This window comes from Lissotriton helveticus, chromosome 12 (genome assembly GCF_964261635.1).
Source record: "Lissotriton helveticus chromosome 12, aLisHel1.1, whole genome shotgun sequence".
Classification (NCBI taxonomy): Eukaryota; Metazoa; Chordata; class Amphibia; order Caudata; family Salamandridae; genus Lissotriton; species Lissotriton helveticus.
The window spans coordinates 627,505,654-627,529,649 of NC_136073.1; the positions used below are offsets into that span (position 1 = coordinate 627,505,654).

A 23,996-nucleotide genomic window follows, 5' to 3' on the forward strand; every position below is an offset into this window, starting at 1 on the left:
AGGGAAATGAGTATAGCCCTGAAATGTTGTGGCTTTTATTGATTCAAGTGGAGAGGATTACCTCAGGGAGTTCATCTCCATCTGCTTCTTAGTAGGTCAGTCCTTCCAGGGAGTGGGAGAACCATACCTGATTTTCCCAACAGGCTAAGCCCAATGCTGTGTACCCATATTATAAAAATTACCTTTACTAATGGAATACACAGTTCTACCCTTCTCCGACTTTGTGTTAAATTGACTTCTCCAATGGTTCAATACTGACCCTTGAGAGCACTAACCTCCTCATTCACATGATGGGCAAAACTGTCAATCTGTTCGGTGAGTTCTTCCATAAAAGAGACATGCCATTCTCTGTATGGGGCTTGTTTTAGGATAGTCCCCAGGAACTACAAGAAAAACAGTGAGAGACTTTAATGCAGTAATAGAAACGTAAATGCAGTATCCACGGCTGACGTCTGCAATGATTTTGAGAAGATAAGGGTAAACAAACTTCAGCTAACAACTAAGGGTGGGCGTAGTTCGCGAAGTAGCGCTACGCGAAGCTACGCGAAGTGCACTTCGCACTACGCGAACTTCACGTAGCATTACGCGAGCTGCGTAGTAGCATGTTCGCACTGTGCAAGATGCGTTTTCAATGATTGCACAGTGCGGACAAGCATCCGGCACTGTGCAAGCATTGAAACCGGCATCTTGCACAGTGCGAGCTGTAGTTTTCTGCTGCTCAAGTAGATTATTACTCGAGCGGCAGCTTTCTCAACGCGAACCGGTAGTTTCTCATTGAGAGCGGTCGCGAGCATGCGCAACCACTCACAATGAGAAACCTGACCTCCTCGCATTGAGAATCTCGCCGGGATGCCATTTTGCTTGCTCGCGGTCGCAAACATGACGTTCAGGACCGCGAACAAGCAAAAAATGACCGCTGCACTACGCATGTTCGCACTGTGCTACGTGCTGCTCGCGTAGTGCGAAGTTGCGAAAACTTCGCAAACTCCGCGAGCGTAGCGTAGTGCTTTGCCCAGGGTTACTAACAACCTCTGTAATGAAATTATATTTGGACATAAGAACCAGAGAACACATACAGCAATGCTTAAATAGTGTGGTGTGATATCAGTGCTCAGAAGAAACAGGAGGCCTTGACAGTGGCCGTGATTTACACAGAAACACATGCAACAAAACCATGCTGCCCACAAATTATTGTGAAAAGAGCAACAGTGCAGCCATGCAGACAGAAAACACATTGGGACTATGCAACAATATCACATACTTAGAAGCATAATGCAAAAACATTTTGGGTATCCAGCAAGGGAGCAGAATGTAAATTTAGTGTTAACAAGGGTGAAGACTGAACACAAGGAACATACAATGTCATCTCAGGAGCACAATAGAAGCTCAGTGGAGTGTGATGGCCTGGCAAAACATACAGTGACAGAGTGACAATTCAAATGAAGATAGGGAGCATGGATCATGTGCCTATCCGATTGCAGAATTTGAATTTACTGATAATGTGGAATGCAGTGGGAAGAGTGATAGTGTGACAATCCAGGGAAAGAAGAACGTTGTGCTAGTGTGACTATCATGGGGGATAAAAAAGAGTCGGAGGAAACAATTACCAGTAAGGGGCTACATTTTTAGCCCTGTGCAACAACAGTCAGATTTATGAGTAATGCAATGATCACTGTGGAGCCTGTAATTTACCTGGGTAAAACATGCAGATAAACTCTGATACATGTAGGACTAGGTGTCGTAAGCATGCAATTTCCAGTTTTAGGAATGTCAACCTGGGCCAATAAGGTTTTTAATGCCTCTGGTAAACATTACATATTAGGGAAATGTTATGTACCGGGTACAGCTGCTCCCCCTCTGTGCCCAATCATAATCAACATCATCTTAACAATCATAATCCATAGAAATAATAGGGATATGGTGAGAATATTGCAACCTCATAGCAGAACAGCACTATGATGGGGTGAATTTAATATCTGCATATATTCACGCTGAATGAGTGTCTTTGGGAAACAAAGAGACAAGCGTCATGTGTGACATTCATTAGCAATTCATCCTTACTGAAACAAGCGTGCATTTCCACTTTGCCAAGTCAAAGTTTCTTTCCGTGGAAGCTGAAATAGTAGTTGGTAAAAAAGAAATATATGTAAGTAAAAGTAAATAGCAAGCAACATTTCAAAGGCAATGTGCTTACATACAAAGCACTAGCAGAAGTAGATTCACACAATTCAAAGTGTGCAAAATGTGTTTGTTGGCTCAGCCTTTCCTGGGAATTGAGTTCAAGGTCATTAGTTGTTCATGTGCCCTTGATGTCACTCTTAGCTCCTTATATCTGGTTGTAATTTTAAGTTTATATATTCTGTTTTCCTTTCTTATATAACAGAAAGGTCACCACACCACTTGTTTGCAGAAAATCAGTTTATTACAGAGCTACTGCCAATAAGCATTTCAGCTGTCAGATTAAGCCTTGATCACATAGGGGATAGCCGTTGTGGTTCAGAGTAAAAAAGTGCATATGTGCTCTAAAATTACATACACATAGAAAAATACTCCTTTATTATATCAAAGACTAAAATATTTTGTAACACTTCTTAATTTGCTATAATACCCAACGTACTCCAATATAGTCCTAGGTAGTCGCACAAGCTTTTACCGACATTTGTCCTACCTTGCTCTACATAACAGTTCTGGCCCTGACCTTTTACCTAGTTAGGTGCTGCATAAATGTTGTGTAGTTTTCTAAAAAAACTAGCCTAATTTATTATGCATGAGGATTCTTAGTATCACAGCAGGATTACAATCTTGTGCATAATAACTCTGTATAAGGGTCACCACTATCGTCATCCTTGGCCTACATGCCCACAGTACCTTGGCACATCTAGGTAGAACCCCTGATGGTACCTTTCATGTATATAAGTACCACATCTTTGCTGGGCAAGCCGGAGGAGAAAAATATTCTATGCTGACATGCTGACACGAGACGCTGAAGTCCCTGCATGCAGACACTCCAGTTAGCAGTCGTCTGACATTACTTGTGGGTTGTCCACTCGAGACCAAGATGGGGTCCTTTGCTTTCTCACATCAGGTATTGGGGTTTGCTCTTTCCTAGGAGGTTCTTGGCTATACTCCAACATACATGCTAGGTACACTTAGGTACATCTAGTTAGGGTTTGCATCGTAGGAGTACGCACTATTAGCTTTATGTATTTATATGTCTGCATATATTCACTATTTTATCACCATGGTAGAATTCTACTTTTTATTTACTCTATTGGTGCTTGTAATCGTCTATATCTGTTTCTGTCTCGTGGTTGTTGCAGCACATGTATTTTATGCTAGAATGACTCTGGTTCAATAAATACTTATTGAAAACACCCCCACCATTTAGTCTGTGTATCTCTCTGAGATAAAGTGAGCACAAGTGACCAAGCAAAAAGTATTGTACTGTTTCCATGATCCCTGAGGGGTCAGGGTTCTCATGTTCGATAGTTGTCAGAAACTATTCTCTCCTTGGTAAGGTTGTGGGGCTTATAGTGGCACTGTGAGCTAGCTGGTCTACATACTGACATATCCTTTGGGGGTGTCTGGAATCAGTCTGGACACCAATCCCTTAGTTTATGTTGTCTAAAACGTGGAGATCCTTTATAGATTCGTAGGAATTCACTACTAATTCACATAAGCGACATTATAATTTGCAATTAATTCTACCTTAAAAACACAATAAAACACTTCCGCATGATATCTGCTACACAGGTTGAAATATAAATCTTGTTTTTCAGAAAGCAAGGGTGTCTAACCTTACAGAAATATGTATCAATCAATTTATTAACAACATATTATCACCAACTTTTCTAAATGTTCCTCCATGTGAACTTCTCACATAGAAGGATTCAATTATGCAACATTTAAAACATTACTTTTAACTGCAACATATGGTTGTATCAGAGCTCTAACATTTTCTTTCATATTAATTGCTGTGAAATACCCTGTTCATCCTTAGTCATCACACAAACAATGTTATGCCCGAGTAGACTAATCTAACCTACCATGTACCCTGACTAATACCTACTTCTAATACAAACGCAGAGGATTTAAAGCTGCAATATTGGGACTGGGTGGTGAACAATAGACACTCTGGACTGTCAGATACTAACCTTACTGGTACATTTGTTGTTAGGAAAGATGTCCCCAGTTTTGAAAATTATTGGGATGCTATAACTAAACCCCTGGACCGCAAAGTATACCATCAATTTAGGTGCGGTTCTTTGCCCTTAAGGGAGTATACTAAACAGTGGGGTAAGGGAGGCCCGGGCATTGTCCTAGGTGCTCAGGACAGGATGAAAGTGTTAACCATTTTCTTTTTGCCTGCCCGTTGTACACTGCCCCTCGAGTAAAGTGGCTAAGCCCAGTTTGCAGAAACTTGGGAACACGTTCAGCAGCGAATGCTAGTAGGTTATTAAAGTCTGACCTGTCACCCACAACTGTAACTGGAGTAGCGAAATTCTTAGGTTGGGCTTGGATCCTAAGAGTAAGATTCATTAATTTGTCTTAGGTTCCAGCCTATATCCACAGATCTGCAATTGACTATGTGTAAATGTGTTCCCGCCTAATGTGCCTGGATTATTAAGGTTATTTGGTTAAGGATCTATTGTAACTTTTAACTAATTTTCAATGAAGTTTTGTGTAAATGATTTATTTTGGTCTTTGACTGTTTTAATATCACCCTATTCTATTTTAGGAACTGTACATGTATTTTAGCTACTGTAATTTGTGTTACATGTCTTTTATGATTTAATTATCGAATAAAGACTTCTTGAAATTGAGAGAGCGTTTGGTGTTTATAAATGTGTGTGCAAAATCTCTTCTGTATTGAGGCCACCAGGGGTCTTTGTTTCGAGTTTAGTCATTAGAAGAGTTGGTGCTACTGAGTTGTTACAATAAGTCACAATTCAAATAAAAGAAAAGGTGCCAAAACAGGTAGTGCTCTAAAATAATGTTGACCTTGGATATACTGAAGAAATATTTTTTTCTATGTTTATGGAATTTTTTGGCACATATGTACATTAAAACACTGAATCAAGATGCCGCATTCTTATGTGATCAAGGCTGCGTCTGACAGATGAAGTGCTTCATGGCCGAAGCTTTGTATTAAACTGATTTTTTCGGCAAACCAATGTGTCAACTGCCTTTCTGTTATATGCGGAAGTAACCCAGAACTTGCAAGAAGATACCTGACTCCGTTTCTGTTATTGCCTCATTCGGTTTGGAGTATGGCATCGGCCAGCTACAAAGAAAGACTGTGACTATTTCTTTTTTTGCTTACTTATACAAGCATTCAGCCAGACCTCCTCATCTGCTGGTCTAACATGTCCTATCATTCACATTCTCTTCTGTCCTCCACAGCATACATCATGGGCCAATTCTGATGTTGGCTAACTTCACTGTGAACAATGGCGTTCTGCTTTTTCACAAGGAACACATCCACACACAAATTATTTTCATTTAGTTCCAGGGACAACAATAAGAATGTGACCTTTTGAGACCAAAACAGTATTTTTTATCTTGGTATGTACCTGGCATCACCTCCCACAATACAAGTTTATAAAAACCATGAAAAAAACATGAGTGGACAAGGTCTAAAAGCTAGCAGCCAACACCAGACTTAATGGCTTTGTCATTGGTCAATGGTTGTTTGAAATGCCATTAATACTTGTTTAAATTGTGTGCTCACTGGTTCATGCTTTGGGGTCTCACCTTCTAAATATGTTATCAGCAGGGGGATCTTCATTCTGAGGAGTTTTGCTAGAAATGGGTAATTTGCAGGAATCAGACGCTTGAGAAGAGCCAAGACTGAAGTTCCCCTTTCGACATCCCAGCGAGGATATGAAGAAATTACCTGAAACCCCACAACAAAGAATTCAGAAAGTGATTCTTTCATGAGTTCCTATTCTCTAGCCTTTAAAACTTCTGGAAATGCTACCTTGTTCTCTACGCAGTACTTAGTACCAACCACATTTTGGCTGTTTCTGTACAATGTAAGTAGCATGTCGTACTGATAACCAATTTACTGGAAATAAAACCATCAAATTCAAAAGGAAAAAAGCTGAGTTGAATTTAAGATCTCTATTAGCAGGTTGCATAGAAATGGCAGCAAACAACTTGGGAAGAGGGATCTGGTGGAATATGATGGGGGTGGAATGTGATACTCACCAGCAATCTTATGAAGAGCCTGTGTATTGGAATTTCTTTAGCTGTTTAGGTACAAAAGAATGAAGACATGTCATACTCAATCCATAAATTACTGAGCAATACTTGCCAAAGGAAGACATATGGCTGACACACACACTTAAGACACCCAGTAGTACCTGTAAAGAAGATGATGGGTGATGGGTGGCATTTCAATGAGCCTCTAGCGGTCATGAGGATGCTTTGAAATTCCTGCAAATACTGGCAAAGGCACCCCTACCACTAAGGAGCGCTCAGGGGTGTACAGTACCTTGACAGCCTACGCTGCGATTCTCTTCCTCCCTCCTTTAGCGGTTGCTGTCAAGGAATGAAAGCTGGAGGAGGAGCTACCTAAGCTGTCATGCACAGGTTCCTGCTACAGCTTTCATTGAGGGATAGAAGACTCCAGTGGGATAAGAGAGGATGCGTCATGAGCCGTGGACGTGCTTTACATCCTGACAGCGGATACCCCAGAAGAAAAGAGGACTCCAGAGCATCTTCTTGCATATCTATTTTCTAATAAGGTTAACGACCTGGGGCAAGCAAGAATGAGCACATATTTTGCCTGTTCGATTCTGCTCAGGACTCCTAACATGAGTGACAAATAAATAGACTATGATACCATCTGCCCAGGTCACTCGCACTTTATCAACACATCCACTGGAAAGATGAGCGGGGAGAGCTAATTGGAACCCTGGAATTATAGCAATTACAGGTATTCACCACCAGATGCGAATCTCCTTCGTAACCTTGGAGTCAGTCAAAATATTTATTTTCACTTACCATCATTGAGCATGCATCCCTGCTTACAACTGAGGGCCAATAACTTGCATTTTAGTATGGTGCTGAAGTCCAAAATGTTGAACCAGAAACATTGCAGAGACAAATATCATAACTAAAAGTAACTCCATGGAGAAATAAAATACATCCCTGTTGCGGTCGGCAAAAGTAACAACACATAAATAGGTACCATACCCAGCAGGGCATGATCAACATACTAGACAGAAGTAACATCATGGAGAGCAAGAATACTCCAAGGTTTGAAGAGGAGCATTAGAGCCCTGAGTAGCCTCATGGTGTGTGGAAACCTGGGACAGTTAGTACATTGCATTAACCAGACTAAGAGCTGAACCAAACAGGAAAGTCACTTTATGTCTGGCAAACTACAAAAAGTATATAGGGATTATTTACAAGCCCCTTGTGCCACCTGTGCATCACTTTTTGAGACACACCAGCAGTGCAACCTGCTGCTCCATATTTACAAGGACAGGTAAAGCCACCCTGCGTGGCTTTTAATGCCCTTGTAAATATGGCCCCTTTACACACAACACTTTGTGTGGAACAGTTGTGCCATGGGTTTTGCTGTGAGATTTCCTGCGCAACACCCAAGGCTTCTGCCGCATTTCCAGATTTACAAGAAATAGTACACCTGGAAATGGGTCAGAATGCTACACCTCCCCAGGGGGAGGTATAGGGAGGTGCAACAAGAACAAATATTTTTATTTCTCCCCGTTGTTTACCTCTTTCTACGCATACTGCAGCACATTTAGGAAGAGGAAATTACCTATTGTGATTGTTTTTGCGCACAAAGGTATGCCTAACTGCATAAAAACAAAGATATGCCTTACTGCACAAAAACAATCATCCCTGTGACGCAGCCACCAGCACTGGGAGTGCAAAGGGATCCATTATATCATTGTAGATATGAAGCATCCCGGTGCTTCGGAATTAACGCAGCGTGGCACAGCCAAATGGCTTGAGGCACAGCAATTAGTTAATGCCTTGTGAATAAGGCTCACAGCGAGCAGCAACATCAGCACAGACACATATATCTCTAAAAGGAGAGCAATAAATGTTATTTGAAATATTGACACCCACATTCTATAGTAACTCAACCATAACATCCTGAGCTAATGGACTGGTTCTTCAACTCATGACTGATCATGTCAAAGTAAGAGGGGATCTGGGGAGTGGAGGAGGAAGCATTAACCACCTTCAATGGTAGATCCCACTGTGTCAATGAGTAGGATGCTTAAGACTCACCACATTCATGAAAGTTGATGCTTGCTTCCTTATCTACAACAAGTAGCATCTGGCACAGTGCTGGCACAGATGAAGTATAGTCATCTTCCAGCATGTAGCTCAAAATCTCTTTCCAAAATCCCTGCAAGAAAGAGCAGCGAATGTGTTATTAGTATTATTAGCATTTAATAAGGCTGCATTCCCACAGATAAACAGTCATAGCCGGTGGGAGGGTTTCTGGTGGGTCTTCTGGAGATGGGGCTACATTTGAATTATCCCCTTCCTGATACCATTCCTTGCTGATGGGGTCCAAGACAGATTGCTGGTATTACACTGATGTAGCACCAACCCTGTTCAATGCTACAATCCGTGATTCTATATCCGAGCAATTATTTGCAGAGAATGAGTGCAACATTTATTCTCCAAAAACCCTGTGAGTGAGCTGCTTTGTAAATGATCTCATTATCTGCTGTTATCCTCATAACAATCACAAAACAAAACTATCTTTATAAATGTGCCAGAGTGTGCAAAGCTATGGCTGGGAATGAACGACCCTGTTGATATGAAATATTGGTGATTGATGTATCAAGTAGCAAATAGGAGATGCAGATTGAGTAGCTATGTTTTGCAATGTGACTGATGTGCCATTCAATCTCGTTTCAAAGTGGCTATTTAGACTAATTTGGAAAACCTGCCTAATTAAAAAAGATGAGGTAGGATTCGACAATCTTCTATGAATGCCAGAAATGCTGGGAATGAGGACTGCATGGGACAGCAGACCTCTATCCCTGCAGCAGAGGAAACAGACTTTACATCGCGTCTCAAATCACGCTGTGCCTTAACAACTTGGTCCAAACCACTAATAATAATAATAATAATGAGATTTATAAAGCATATAGCTGCGTCAGCTGCGTGTCCCAGCACTGGGGTATCAGTCCTATTATACAGAGTAAGAATATGAATTTCCCTAATCTAAGTTAGCGTGAAAAAACATGTTTTTAAATTCTTGCGATATCGTATTTCAGATTTTTCTTGCCTAAGTCAAAGTGGTAGGGAGTTCCACATCTTGCCTGCCAAGTAGTTGAAGGAATGGCCTCCAATGTGAGCGTTTTTGATTCTGGGGATAGATGCAAGAGAGGCATCAGCTGATCTCAGATTTCTTTTAGGAAGATAAGGTGTGATCAGAGGTGAAGATATTTAGGGCCTTTATGATTGAGAATCTTGTGACAATAGCACATGGCTTTGAAATATACCCAATGCCTTAACGGAAGCCAGAGCAGCATTGGTAGAGCTGGGGCTGATGGTGAGTGTCTAGGCAGATGAAATAGCAGCCAAGCTGCCATATTCTGCACCCACTGTCGTCTTCTTCATCATGTCTGTGACACTCCGCGATACAGAACAATGCAGTAATACAGTCTCAACATGATTAAAGACTGGACCACTGTCTTTCTGGCAGCTTCTGGCAGGAAGACAAGATGTTTTTAAGGTATTTAAGATCCCAACACATTGCCCTGCAAGACTCGTAATTGCTGTACGTTCCCTAATGTGTCTTTTCAATGCATTACTTTATCAAGCAAGCCAATAAAACCACTTCCCTGAAGGAAAGCGTTGTTGGACTAATGTTGTACTTTAAGTCCAACTCTTTCCCTACAGTTGCTCAGACTGCAGTTGGAATAGTAAATACTATTCCAAAGTCCAGTGCTTTCCTGAAGGCAAATCATGGTAACGACCTGGGTGAAAAAGGAATGCATTTTAAACATGCATTCATGGTTCAGATCACTATGTGCATATTTCCCACATACAAACCTGCAGCAGAGAGAGCTTTACTAAAACATGCTATTATGTGAGTTAGAGGATAATGAAGATAACCTGGGAATTGAGGAGTCTTTGGACATTCTGCAATTTATATTTTGTACACTTCTAGTTTATTGACCCACCTTATTTCACATCCTTCTCACTTACCTCGTCAGTATTTTTATGGCGTAATGCAATTTTATTGAGGAGCTGAAAGATTTGGAAGTGGATGGTCTCTTCTTCAACATCAGATTCAGGATCCATGTGACTAATACCCTGTGAAAATGTGGAAAAGCAAGAGAAGTAAAGTAACATATATTTTCACATCATTTTCACTGTGTTTTCTCTCCTCATGGAGGGTCAAGAGATTTGAGAGTGAAAACATCACAATTTTCAAATCAAGGTTGTAAGCACAGAGAGAACCTCTTGGCTTAAATTCAAATGTGAAATTAAAACCACTAGCCGCAAAAATGTAAATAAAAATGTATAAATGAGGTTATGCACCCATGCTCCGCTCTACAGAGAATAAAAGTATATGGTCATTTGGCGGAGAAGTGTATAGCATTCATATACAGTGAAAATACCGGTGGACTCACTTATAATATGTAAGGTTCTGATGCACTGGGCACTACATCTGACACATTGCACCTCTGGCACCACAAGGTAGTCTCTCTTGCTCACTACAAAGATTGTGATGCCCCATGAGGCCTCCCCTTGCTGCTTGATGGGAAAGTATGTGCTACATTAAGGTACTTCTTACACTCAATAAGACAAAACCGGGAACTGCATTTTTGGGAGGCAGTGCTGATATGAAATACTGATTTGAAGTATGTTTGTGCTACTTTGTGTAGGATTTGGTAGTTTGCCCTGTTAGGCATTTCAACGATAAAGCGGGGTATGTAACAGAAAGGAGCCCACTAGATAATGTATTATCAGTGAAAAACACAGCTTATCAGTGCATTCGCTGAATGCCCATGTGCCTTGCCCAATCACCCAAGAAATTTCCCAGTTAGCCCCGGCAAAGTCTAAGGGCCAGTTGTCTCACTTAGGCTGGATTGTGTGGTAGGCCTATGTACTGCATAGGAGCACTGCTGTTGAGACCTGTATGGAGCGAGTCCCATTCTCACAGTGTCTGAGCATCTTATTTCTTTGCACTCATGCCAGTCAACATGTGCATCTGGTTACTAAAATGGGATCTAGGTATTCAAGCACCATTGTTACAATGCGATGCAACATAAGGACAGGCATCTGAATTGTTCCTGGCATGATGCCTCTGGCCTGTGGTAAAAAAAACTATGGACAGCGTCTGGCTCATCTATTAGTTGAGCTTAATGGGAACCCAAGAGTAAGACTAAGCATGGACGGCAGACACTCTGGATTATGGTCAGGCCCCAAGGAGATGGATGCCAGACGTCATCAGTAGTGCCCAATCCCCACACATATTACTGAGCATGGACTTGAGTTGTGCATCTTGGTACAACTACTCTGTAACATGGATGCATTGGCCAAGCTTGAGGAAGTCCTACCTGGTTCACAGTGATCAAGAAGGTCATGGCACCCCTGCTGTTATGGAGGAATTGGTGAGACCATAAACCACTGTGGCCTACTCTCCCAGAGACACTGACAAAGCCAAGAATACTGCAGTTTTCAGACACCATGCCACCTGCCATTGCCCATGCTGCCACATATCACCTGCAGCCCCACAAGCACCAGTGAAGAGCACTGATCCAACACCCATTCCTGGCCCCTAGTCAGATGACAGGTGTTTCCTCCATCTACTAGAGATAGGATCAACGTGTAAGTGCCCAAAGGACTTGAGATGGTCCAAGAAAAGAGAAGAAACAGAAGAAGTGCCCAATACAAAATCATACATGAGGCCTGTGGAAGAGGAGGGCAATGAAGGAGAAAGAGAATAACTAAAGGATATTATCAGACCACTTTCTGAAACTTGTTGTTCACAACAGTGGACAATTTTGCACAACATAAGAGCAGGATAAAAGTTATAAAATTGCCACAAGTGCCACAGTACGAATCAAACCAGCTGCAATAGTTGAACTTCGGGACAACGACTCCACTTGCAGTTGACATCACTAACTCAGACCCCACAATAGTAAGGGTACACTAGGTTAAACATTTCACAATAATGGAAAAACCGTAGATTGGGTATACTGGAAGAATGACTCTTGAAGTGAAAGCAATAGGTAAATTCACTTGAGAGGTTTGGTTCACATCATGGGCACCCTGGAATAGCAAGACATGAAGAAAAGGCATGTACAGTGTTGGCACTGATGGGCAGCTGCTGAATTTCAGGTGCAAATGTAAGCAGACAAATGGATAAGGGACACCCATAAAAGTGACGGAGGGAGAAAGACGCACTGGAGTGGAAGTAGGGAACATCAAGCTCAAATGAAGAACATAGAATGTCAAGGTGAGACTATGGGAACTAACGAGAGGGACATGAGGTCTATATTCCACCATCAGGGGCAAATATGTGACACTGCTGATGTATATTATATGGCAAAGTAACTACGTTGGGACACAAGGGGGCTAAAAGGTCCACTTATTTCTTGTGTGCTGACTACTGTTGCTGTTCCCTAACACATTCACCTACCCAAATATGTGCATCTGCCACTTACCTGCTCTTTGATAAGGAGGCTGGTTTTTTTAAGCACATAATCCATCACAGCTCTTCCGTTCACATCATAAAAACCTTTGGCTGTTAAACTGGACATTAAACTTAAAGTGGCAAGAATAACCTGTAATTGGGAAAAAAGGTAAGCATGGTTAGTGAGAAACCCTTTTGGTGTATGAATAGGAGAAAATCACACATTCCAGTGAGAAAGTAGCAAGGGAGTGTGAGAAAACCATGCATTCTCTCCTTCCTTTTGTCCACAGAGTAGACAGATATACATTTTTATGTGTGGAAAGCCAGTACCTGGATACAACCTTTTAAAGTATGTTGCAAAAAGGGCTATTATGACACTCTGAGAATGAAACTAGAGTCAATTTAATTAAACTGTTTTTACAGAGTGTCTGACTGAAGTGTGATTGAGGGAATATTCAAATATTCCAGGTGGGCTACACCTTCTATAGGTGCCTGAGATTTGATAAAAGATACAAAAAAATTGCAAAATATGCCTAGGTAGGTTACAACCAACAAAAAAGCTCTCAAGTCCTGATATTGATTACAAAAATGCAAATGAGAATTCAATAGGCTGTGGATTCCACTGCTGAGGGAATAAAAAAAAACTAGAGTTGTCTGTGGGAAGAATGATGGCCGCTGTCTAACTCCACCTGTAAGATTGAGCAGACATCCCAACACAGACAGCAGATAACAAATGGGTTGCAGTACTTAGAGTTCATTGTCCCACACCTTGTTGTTTGGTTGATCCATATCACTTTCAAGAAGTCGTTTTGGCTCAAGACCGTAAATAGTCACAGTCTCCAGTATCCAGCATTGAGTTAAAATTCACATCCCTAACATGGTTCTGTACGCTGTATATTTGCACAATCTGGCCACAATGGCTTCAACTGCCAAAGAATACATCCATGCTTGATTTCTGTGATTCTAACATTCCTAGCAGAGTCCTGTCTCTGATGTTCCTGGTTTAATCTGAAAAATATCTAAGAATAACTTGGTTTATATCGTGCCCTGATGTTAAAAATGACAAACCCAATACACCTCTCAAAGAGAATCCAATAGAGATAAAGTTATGGCAATACAGCCTTTTGTTCGTTATCGAAAGAAAACAGCTTTGTTGATTTTCCTTTGTGCCTATGTCCTGTGCTTGCTAACATGCTGAACATGGTGATTCTGATAGTGAGTTACTTGCTTTCTCCATGGCACTGAAGTTAGGCACATTGTGGACATACATGGCATCAAGAAAGTCACATATATTCCAATTTCTACATAAAATACATCTTTTATATCACAATCAGACTTTTCAAACGTGCACATTGAATATTATCCTGTATTATCGATTCACGTTTGGTGAGATTTCGCTGAGACATGGCCCAAATATATTCTTGGTAGAGACATTTGAAATACTTTACACCACGGTTGTTAAAGATTTGAGGAGATAATAATATTCTGAACTTCAAAACCCCTTATTTGATCATCAACATTCTCCTCCTCAGTGAGGGGTATTACAGATCAACTCAATGTGAAATACAGACCAAATATGTTAACAGCATACACAAACTTTCTTTTAACACACATTTATTAAACAATTAGGGATCAGCAACCTCTGGGATTGGGTCTGAAAATAATGCATTGACACAGACTAGGGCAGGAAAACTGGGATATGTCAACTTGGACAGGGAGACAATGGAACACAAGACACACTGAACTGACAGAAATGGCTGGAGGTTGCATGACCCAACACCTCCACTGAAGACTTGCCTTGGAGAAAGTCAACAGATTGTGGTGTGCAAACCACAGCTCTGAGTCCATGTAAGTAGGACTACTGCACTATGCAAAAACTGCATAACTTAATTAGATTGAGTTGCTAATTATGAAAGTGCTTTAACACACGTATAATAGCTTGATGGTACCTTGCGATTGTTATCCTCAAGCACGTGACGGACCGCATCCAGATAAAAGGCACCTTCTGAATCTATTAAATAAAGCCATACACCAAATGTTCATAACACATAGATATTGACTTTGTCTATTAAGATCAAGATTAATACATAAGTAGTGAAGTTTCAACTATCAACTGTGATTACCACCCTGAGGGTCCTGTCTTTCAGTTTTGGTTTGTGAGTCTGTGACTGTGAGCCCCATGGGGCTATAAATGCCTTCCTGTTTCGCCGTGCATGTCTGTGTCATCATGTACCACTGAGCGTGTCTGTGTCGACCTGCTCCATATTTTATTTCCCTTTTTGTTCCTGTCCAGTGTCTATGTCAGGATCGGTTTTCACAGTGTCCCTGTCCCATTAATGGCTCACAATGGGAACAATTAACCGAAAAGAAAACAGTGGCACTCCTTTATTTCTTCACCATGATTCACATAATTGAAGTTGATGTAAGCAAGACTTTATTTGTAAATTGCAGTGCTCTACCAGGAAAAGTTGGCAGTTAATTTAGCTGAAGAATATAAAATTGAAGTATTTTGCTTATAGCTGCACCATGTTGGACAAGTAAGGGAGTAAGTTGGGAATACAACTTAGGGCTCCGGATTCTATGACAAGCATTATATCCCTTTAACTATTTTCCCTGCTAAATCACACACTGCCACCCACCCACTGACAGTCTTACCAGTTTCCGAAAGGAGCTTGCAGAGCAGCTGTAATGTTGTGGCACGGGACTCTGCACCTATCTGCATCAAGTTACTTTTGAAATATTTATGGACCTCACTAGAGTGAGAATGGGCTGCAAGAGTAAAGTGAAAAGAAAAAATAGACATAATTGAAAAATAACACAACATAAAATTATGCAAGAAGGAACTCAACGCCGGGGAGCAGCCCATCAAGGCCATTCTTCAACGCATGTCCAGGAGGTATGTTATTAATGGTCTGCAACATTTAATTATGATCTTACGAGCACATGGTACTCATGTGACTACTATAGCTGTATATAGTAAACTGGGCACCATATTCCAGTAGCAAGCCAACCAATGTACTGGGTGGGGAGATAAATACTGAAGCAATAGTATCTTTTAAGATGATCAAGTTACGTGCAGGGCAGTGTACAGAAATTAATGTTACAGAGGACCTGATCCCTAGTAAAGGCCAATATATACTTGCAGTATCACAGATATATACATACATACATTTATGACCAACTCACCCAGTGACAGGATAATAGCCGTGGACAACTTGAGTGGCTCTTCTGTTTCATCGGAAACCCCACTTGAGGGTGTGCAGATCTGCCAATAACAAAGCCATAATAAATAATAATGGAAGCTAGGCTATCTGAAAGCCAATCCCATATATCAAGACAGCAAATAACTTCCAGTGGGGGAATGATAGCATAGGAGTTTGTCAGGACTTGTGGGGTCATGATCCATACCACGCTACAGTAAAATTAATTGTGTGGAATACAGCATATTCAGGGTGCCCGATATTGGTGGAAGTGCAAATTCTCAGATACCACTCTAAGATGGATGCCTTAGTTTCCTATGGTTTTAGGATAGTTTGTAGACTCAGAAGTCTGGCGAGATTGCAGAAGGTAGTGGTACTTAATGCTTTTAACAAAGCTGGCACTAGTGGCGGCTATTCAACGTAATCAAGACGAAGGCTGTAGTTACACTTCATCTTGGTTTATCTCTGGGGACGGTAAAGCTGTTCCCCTTTTGCGTCCTACGGTGTCTGGCCAGCATAGTGGGTTGCATGCTTTTCAGAGCAGGCCATTTTTTGCTTCACTGTTTGCCCATTTTGCGTCCCAGGTCTCTAGTCAGCAGAGTGGGGTGCGAGTGTTTCTGTCAGTGGCTTCATTAGGGCCTTTTTCTGTTCTCGCCGCCACTTGCTGTTTCTGCTGTACCACTTCATTTTTTTTTCTTTACCGGCATTCAGTTCTCGCACTTTGGCCCTCATCAGAGATGCTTGTCTTTTGTTTCCCATTCATTCCAGATTCCACGTGCCAGCATTGCTATTTGGAATTTCATGCTTATGGCCGTCAAGTTGTGCACCTGTTTTCAGAGGGCCTTCTTATATGTGGACTGGGGTCTTGAATGCTTCAAGTTTGGATTGTAAGGATATTCCAGAAATGTTGTGTATTTGGATTATTTGAACTAAATTGTGGGGTAGTTTCTGCACATATTGACTTTAGGAACCTTAGTGGGATAAACACTGAATTTCCTTGATTGATGGCATTAATCAAATGCATACGATATAGCCTTATTATTATTAAATATATAGATTTAAGATTGGGTGTACTGTTGTTGGGAATGTCATGAAGAGTCCAGTATATGTTATATAGTAAAGTCTAACTGGAGATAAGCTTTGTTAGTATTATGTATCTGTTGTAAACCATTGTTATTGGGTACAGCTTTTTTCTTTCAGGTCTCCATCCTTGGTGTTACCCCTGGGTCCCTTCCCTTTCCCTGTCACTCTGTTCCTCTGTTACCTATTATCAGAGCCAGAGCTGCCGGGAGGCAGACTTATGGGTGGTTCTTGCAGAGGAGCTCTCAACACTGGCAGATTTATATCCATTGTCTTCTTTCTTAGCATCCTAGAAGCAAATTGGTTCATATAGGATTTTTATGGATTATAATTTAATATTTTATGCAAGAGAGTTCCCAAATGCCCTTTAAAAACACTCCTACTATAAATTGGATTAAGGAGAAATGTTATTTGTTACAATATGTTACACAGGAAATGTCTGTCGCCTCCCACTGATATGCTTTGTTTGTCCTCATATATATATACTTACCAGGTGATGCAGGATGGCAAGCACGGTTGGCACAGTTCCATTCAGCGCTCTGCAACTCTTTGTAACAGCTGCCTTGATGCATAACTCAAGGGTCTGCAAGGAGATAAGAAAATTGAGATGAGGCCAAAGGGCAGTTTGTGCAAATGATGATGGGCAGTGGTGAATTACAAACTTCAAAGTGTAAATTCTGTCTGAATGCAAGAGTGGGTTGGTGTGCGAATGAGCTCTCTTGTGTACTAATTCTAAATACATATGACCACAAGTAGATTTTGACAGATGACCGTGCTTATGTCTAATTTTTTCTTTCCTGGTTGTTCTGTTTTCTTGACTCACAGTGCCTTAAGATCTCTCAGATCCACGTAGTGATTTCTGTAGAGGTTATCTGTTGGAGTCAGATGTTGGATTTTAGTCCATCAAGGAACCAGAAGAGAACATGTTCAGCATTTAACAGGGGCATGCCCTAACACATGTAGCCTAGACTCACTTGTCATCGTAGGCCCTGTATTCTTAGCCACTGTTGATGATGGCCCTTGCCTTGGTTGTCCTAGTTCTCTTGGTGGTTCTAGTTCTCTTGGCTGTCTGATACTCATTCTTCTTATGGCACTGTCTAGATCCTCTTGGCCATCTTAGTCCTTTACTTCCTGGCCTTGGTCTTCCTGCTCCTGGTCTTCCTGCTGGTCTTGGTCTTAATGGTACCCATCAGTTTTGTTGATCTCTCTTTCCTTTCCTATCACCATACAGCCTTTGCTTTTCCTGTCCCTAGTTCTCCTGATGCGTGCCCCGTTGTGATTCCCTTGATGGTTGTGTCCTCTTGGTGGACCTGGTAATCCTAGTGCTCCTGGACTTCCTGGTTGCCCTAGTCCCTCTACTCCTCTTGGTCATTCTCCTCTTCCTGGTCTTCCACCTATAGGTTTTCCTCTTCATGCTCCTGGTTTACCAGGTCTACCTTTTAATAGTTCTCTTAATCTTCGTATTGATTTTCATGTTCTCCTTTTCTAGGTCTCTTCCTCCTGATCATCCTCTTATTCTTCTTTCCTCTCTGTCAACTCATATTTTCCTCAAAATCATCCTCCTGGTCTTCATCTACATATTCTTGGTCCTGGTCTTGTAGGTATTGGCCATTGGCCATAAGTAGCCCTTATCCTCCTCAGATCCTACTCCTGTTAAAAGGATTATCTTTACCATGGTGCTTATTGCTGTGTCCCTCCTAGTTGTTCTTCTGGTGCTCTTGCCCTGGTGTTCTTCAATCTTTTCATTCTTCGGGTCCCAGTCCTGCTAGTCCTCATGATCTTCATTGTCCTTATGTTCATGGTCCAGCTAATCTTGGTCATCCTCTTCCTGGTCCTCTGGATCCTCTGGTGCTGTTACTCCTAGCAATCCTGGTGTTGGCCCTCAGGTTTTTCATGGTGGTCATGGTGGTGGCTGCTGTTCTGGACCTCCTAGCCTGTGCTTTCTCTTCATGGTCTTCTTCCTCTTACTGGTCTCCCTCCTCCTGGTTTTCCTCATTATTCTCCCAGTCCTCTTAGAAATCCTTTTCCTATTCTTCCTGGTCTTGATCCTCTTGGTTGTCCTAGTTCTTGGACATGGTATTGGTCCCCTGTTGGTTCAAGTTTTCCAAATCCTTCTGGTGGTCCTGGAGTTTCTAAGCTTCTTGGCTGTCCTGGACCCTCACCTCCCCTTCTACTCATCCTCATGGCCATCTTCCTCCTCCTCATTCTGTGTAGGGTCTTCACAGTGGTGTAGGTTTTCCGTGTTGACCTGCCCATCTTCTTCCTTCTTGTTCTGGTGATCCTGGTCCTCCTGATGACCCTCCCTTTCCACTTGCACATCCTTCTTCTCCATTCCATTCCATTCCAAAGTAGCTTTATTCGAAGTATACTCATAAAAGCACAAAACAAACAACATTTAGATACAGTTAAAAATGCCTTGGCTGGATAGTTAAAAATGTTTGATAAAACGTAGATCTCAGAGCAAATGGACGAGATAAAAGTTACATTAATTCAATTTTCTTTGCATTATGAAATACATTACAGCAGACAAAAACAATTTAAAATAATCAATTACATTCAGTGGCCAGGCAAGGGAAGTTAAAATTAATTCTCACCAAAGAATTACCCAGATTTAGGTTTCAGCCTTATAGCCCACGCCCATCCTAGGTATTTGGCTACCGCTATTGTGATAAATGGTAAAGTGCTGGTGCGCATAAGCCTTTCCGCTTTGGCGCTCCTAAGTGTGCAAAGTAGTTTGCACACTGGAGCCAGCCAAACTCGCCTAGGGAGTGCATAGGCGGGACAGGCAAATAGCAGGTGGGCAACTGTTTCGCTATGACTCCCACAGGCAGGACAGATGTTATCACTTGTGGGAGTCCACCTGGACATAAGGGACTTTAAAGGTAAGGAGCCTGCCCTGAGTTGGAAGTAAAGCTTCCTATCTCTCGGCCTGGTGATATTATCCCAATAGGATTCTAATCTGGGTGTGAGTTTTGTTTCTAAGAAGATTCCCACCATAGAAGATGAGTCAGAGTTACTCCAAGCATTAAAAGCAGCCTACTCCCAATACTTCTCTTTTAGGATGTTTAGAGGGAAAAGAAGCCTCTAATGGGTTCTCCCATAGCATTCTCATTCCCTGGCCAATCAGGCTATTCCTAACACCTCTTAAACAACCGATTTTATGGAAGGCATCAGATTTTATTACAACCAGAAAACCTGAGGCATATGATGAGACTTCATGTGTTGTTATATAAAATCGGACGCAACTTGGCGACATCAATAATAGCTTTTCTACCCAAATCATATCTAAGTGGCTTAAGAGGGGTGCTTTTTGAGAAATTGGTAATGCTACGGAGGAACTTATTTTCAGAAAGAGTTAAAGGTGCTGCTTTCTCAAACCCCCATAATTCGGCACCATGAAGAGCGGGGCTAACAGCTTTAGATTCATAAACTTGGAGGACTGGTCTAATTGGTTTTTTTAGAGACCTTTTATGCTCCAGACTTAAAGCTCCCGTAACTTGTCGATGTTTCAGGGCTGCTAAATCTATATGGCAGTCCCACTTAAGTTTCTTCTCTAACTGTATACCCAAATAGGTAAAAGCCCTGACCAGTTCAAGTGGTTGTTTATTCATAAAAACCCTCCCCTTAAAACTTCGATTAAAAGCCATGAGTTTCGCTTTTGACACATTAACTTCCAGGCCTCGAGCAGCACAAAAATCTTCAAAAATTGATAGAGCTCACTGGAGGCCATTAGGAGTCTTGGAAATAATTAATGTGTCATCTGCAAACATTAAAATCAGAGTTTTTACACCTGCTAGAGAAGGGGCATCTGTATTCACTGGCAACAAACGGTCCACTATTCCATTAATATACAAAGAGAATAACGTTGGTGCCATGGCACAGCCTTGCCGTACCCCTCGTTCAACCGGAAACTGGGTGGTGACCCTACCCTGCCCTCCCCAGCGGATTCTAGCATGATTGCCCTCGTGCAGCCTCATTACGAAGGTTAGGATCTCGCCCAAAAGGCCTAATTCCCTCAACGTCACCCATAACCGGGAACGGGGGACAAGGTCAAAAGCTGATCGTAGATCGACAAAGGCAGCATAAAGGCTGCCCTTGCCCAATGTCACAGTCTTCCACTATAAAAGAATAAAATGAATGACTTGATCAATGGTGCTAGTGTATTTAAGGAAACCCTCTTGGAAAGGGGGCAATATACTATTCTCTTCAATCCAATCTAAGATTTTGTTTAGGATCAACCTCCCAACTACCTTCTGAATTGTATCCATCACGCTGATCTGTAGTTCCCCGGTTGAGTTTTATCTCCTTTTTTATATACTGGAATTATCATGGCCCCTTTCCAGGAAACCAGGATCGGGCCACCCTGGGCCGTTGCATTTGCCAACAAGATGTATCTACCCCATCGTATTTTGTCGTAGAGGAACACATCTGCAGGGACACCATCGGGTCCTGGCGCTCTACCTCCAGCAACTGCACTAAGAGCTGCTAAAACTTCTTTGTCATTAAAAGCCTCATCAGTATAAAAACATAACTAACTTCTTCCATTTGATCATCTAATGGGTTACGCCCATATTGGGACCTAAAGTAATTAACCCATCCTTCATGAGAAACATGAATTAGGGGCTGATCAGGTTGACCCCCTCTGCCTCACTTAATGATATTCCAAACTAATTTGGTATTATTCTGCAAACTAGCTTCTTTTAGGTCCTGCCATCTAAGCTCATCCCATAGGCACTTGGCTTTATGGATAGCTTTTTTGTATTCATATCTTGCAGTACGGACTGTACCCATTTCCCCAACCCTGATAGCATTGCCAAGGGCAATTCTTGCTTGCCTACATTCATTGTTATACCACCGAAAGGGTTTGGAGTCAGCTAGTTTCTGGCTTCTATGGCGCTTAATAAAGTGGCTACTTGTACTTCTTCTCCTCTTTGGCCTCCTGGTTCTGGTCCTTCTGGTCTACTTCATTCTACTTATTCTCCTGGTTTTACTGATCCTCCTCTTTGTCTTGGGCATGCTGGGCCTTATATCCTTGGGGTCTCAGTCACCCTGGTCGACTGTGGTTTTTGGCTGCCTGATCCTCCAGGTTTTTGCCATGGTCCTCCTGCTATTGCTTTCTCTTCATTATCTTGGAAATCCAGTTCCGTGTGTTCCTAATCCTGCTAAATGATCTTGGTCCTCCTCCTCCTCCTCCTCCTCCATTCAGTTGTACTGAACTTTTTGGAGAGTCTTGTTCCCTTGTCCGCCTCCACTGTTTGACCTCCCTTTCACCCTCCTGTTTCTCCCTGTTCATCCTACAGGTCCTCTAGTTATCTGCCTGCTTCTCCAAGTGATCCACACTCCACTCATGTAGTCTCATCCAAAGTCAGCAAAATACACCCTCAAGCCAAAGGGCACACTTAGATGTAGCATGGGTGGATGAACACTATTGGAAATACATTTCCCCCTTTTTTGCTGTTAGATAGTAAAATACAGACATAATTGGGGTGCTCCTCTAAAACCTGCATCCATGTATGCGCCGCTACATCTGTTTCACTATTAACAGTTGTGGACCAGGATTGCTCAATGTCCCTCTTGCACCCCTGCACACTGTGAACCATGGGAGTACAGAGGAGCCTAAACGGATAGTGTTTGCTTATGAAAATCAAAGGCAACGTGGAGGCAGGAGCTGCAACACAGAAGATGGGTGACGACTAAAAGCAGTTTTAGGAACACATTTGAATTTTGAATTTGAATTTACAACAATTTGTATAGCGCACTTATACCATGCGGTTTCATGGCGCTAGGAGGACATTTAGCTACACAGATGCTAATGTGGAGAATGATCACCTGCATTGAAGGCTTGTAAGACTCATTGGGGGAACAACCTCAAATTATGTATATGGTCAATATGCCATACAACAAAATTCTGTCATGTTTTTATGTTTGTAGCTGGTATTCAAATTTTTATTACAAGTGGAGACTGTCAAAAGAAGGACTTGTAAGGAAATTTGAACATCCTGTCCTTTTAACTGTAAGTGCTCAGACCTAGCAGAAACTGTTCCACTTAGAGCCTCAACATTAATCTACAATTCTCAAGCCTTAAAAACAATAGTTCTGTGGAAATGAAAATTGGCAGATTGGAGACGTAATGATTCTAATATTGTGTCCACCAAGGTCTACGTCACTCTTGCTTTTTCAGCTAATACAGTTTGCACGTCTCTAACTACGGACTCTTTCCTTTGCTTATATTTGTTTTTATAGCAACTAAAAGTAGTATTCTATAATTCCAACACATTATTGATTACCAACATGATACATTTCCAGTGCTCCTCTTAAGACTTCACTGTTTTGCCTGTATGTTCGGTCACCAGGAGTGCAATACAAAGTCATGGGGCTCCTTAGTGAAGGTCATTTGTAAATGTACTTGTATTTCACAGGGTGTAAGCAGCCTCTCAGACTAGAGAAAACGCAATGGCACACTGTTTGTTATAAGAGGTCACTAGGGCTTTAGTAAGCCCAATTACTGCTTGGGACCTATGTCAGGGCTCTAGTGACTGAAGATCTGCTGTTTTGTTATGATTAACGCATCAAGATGGAGCGTCAGTATGCTCAATTTCACTTCCATAACCAATTTTACTTACCCAGTATCACAACAACAGGTGAAGCAAATTTCAGCACTGTTGATGTTTATTTAAAATCTAGCACAATTGCTTCGGTCCACATTTCTCCTTTATTAATCCCGATTTCATATGTAACAAATACAAATGTGCATTTTGCTTCTCTGGCTGCCTTCATGGATTGTGTACTAATCACAATTGAGCTGGTTCAGTATTTGGAATTAATGTTGGAAAACTATATTCCCTGTAATCCCTTCATCTCCCAAAACAATACACCAGCTCAAAACTGAAATAATTACCAGGTGTGAATGTGTCAAATAGTGGGGAATTACTGTCCAAATTGGTGTGGTGGTTCTATTTCTCAGGGGTACCTAAGGGGCAAACTTGGAATCATACATTTTTCCTACATCCCAAAATTTCTGATACCCACAACATTGGTACTATTGGGAGCGGAATGCCAATATGTTGGCC

The 23,996-nt window shown here is 41.7% G+C and overlaps 1 protein-coding gene across 2 annotated transcripts in view; it reads right to left on the minus strand.

The window, feature by feature from the left end:
* Positions 1–23,996, minus strand: part of LOC144799965 (maestro heat-like repeat-containing protein family member 2A) — an 85,675-nt gene that overhangs the window by 41,396 nt on the left and 20,283 nt on the right. Inside the window, exons 5-15 of one of the 2 annotated variants that reach the window (XM_078671609.1) lie at positions 17,417–17,509; positions 15,833–15,911; positions 15,302–15,415; positions 14,596–14,657; positions 12,678–12,797; positions 10,210–10,317; positions 8,269–8,389; positions 6,211–6,251; positions 5,755–5,896; positions 2,062–2,114; positions 276–383 (exon numbers count right to left, since the gene is read on the minus strand). In XM_078671609.1, coding sequence (XP_078527735.1) covers positions 276–383; positions 2,062–2,114; positions 5,755–5,896; positions 6,211–6,251; positions 8,269–8,389; positions 10,210–10,317; positions 12,678–12,797; positions 14,596–14,657; positions 15,302–15,415; positions 15,833–15,911; positions 17,417–17,509 — 1,041 coding nt within the window. The remainder of the gene's footprint in view (positions 1–275; positions 384–2,061; positions 2,115–5,754; positions 5,897–6,210; positions 6,252–8,268; positions 8,390–10,209; positions 10,318–12,677; positions 12,798–14,595; positions 14,658–15,301; positions 15,416–15,832; positions 15,912–17,416; positions 17,510–23,996) is intronic. The other variant, XM_078671610.1, reaches the window with a different exon arrangement.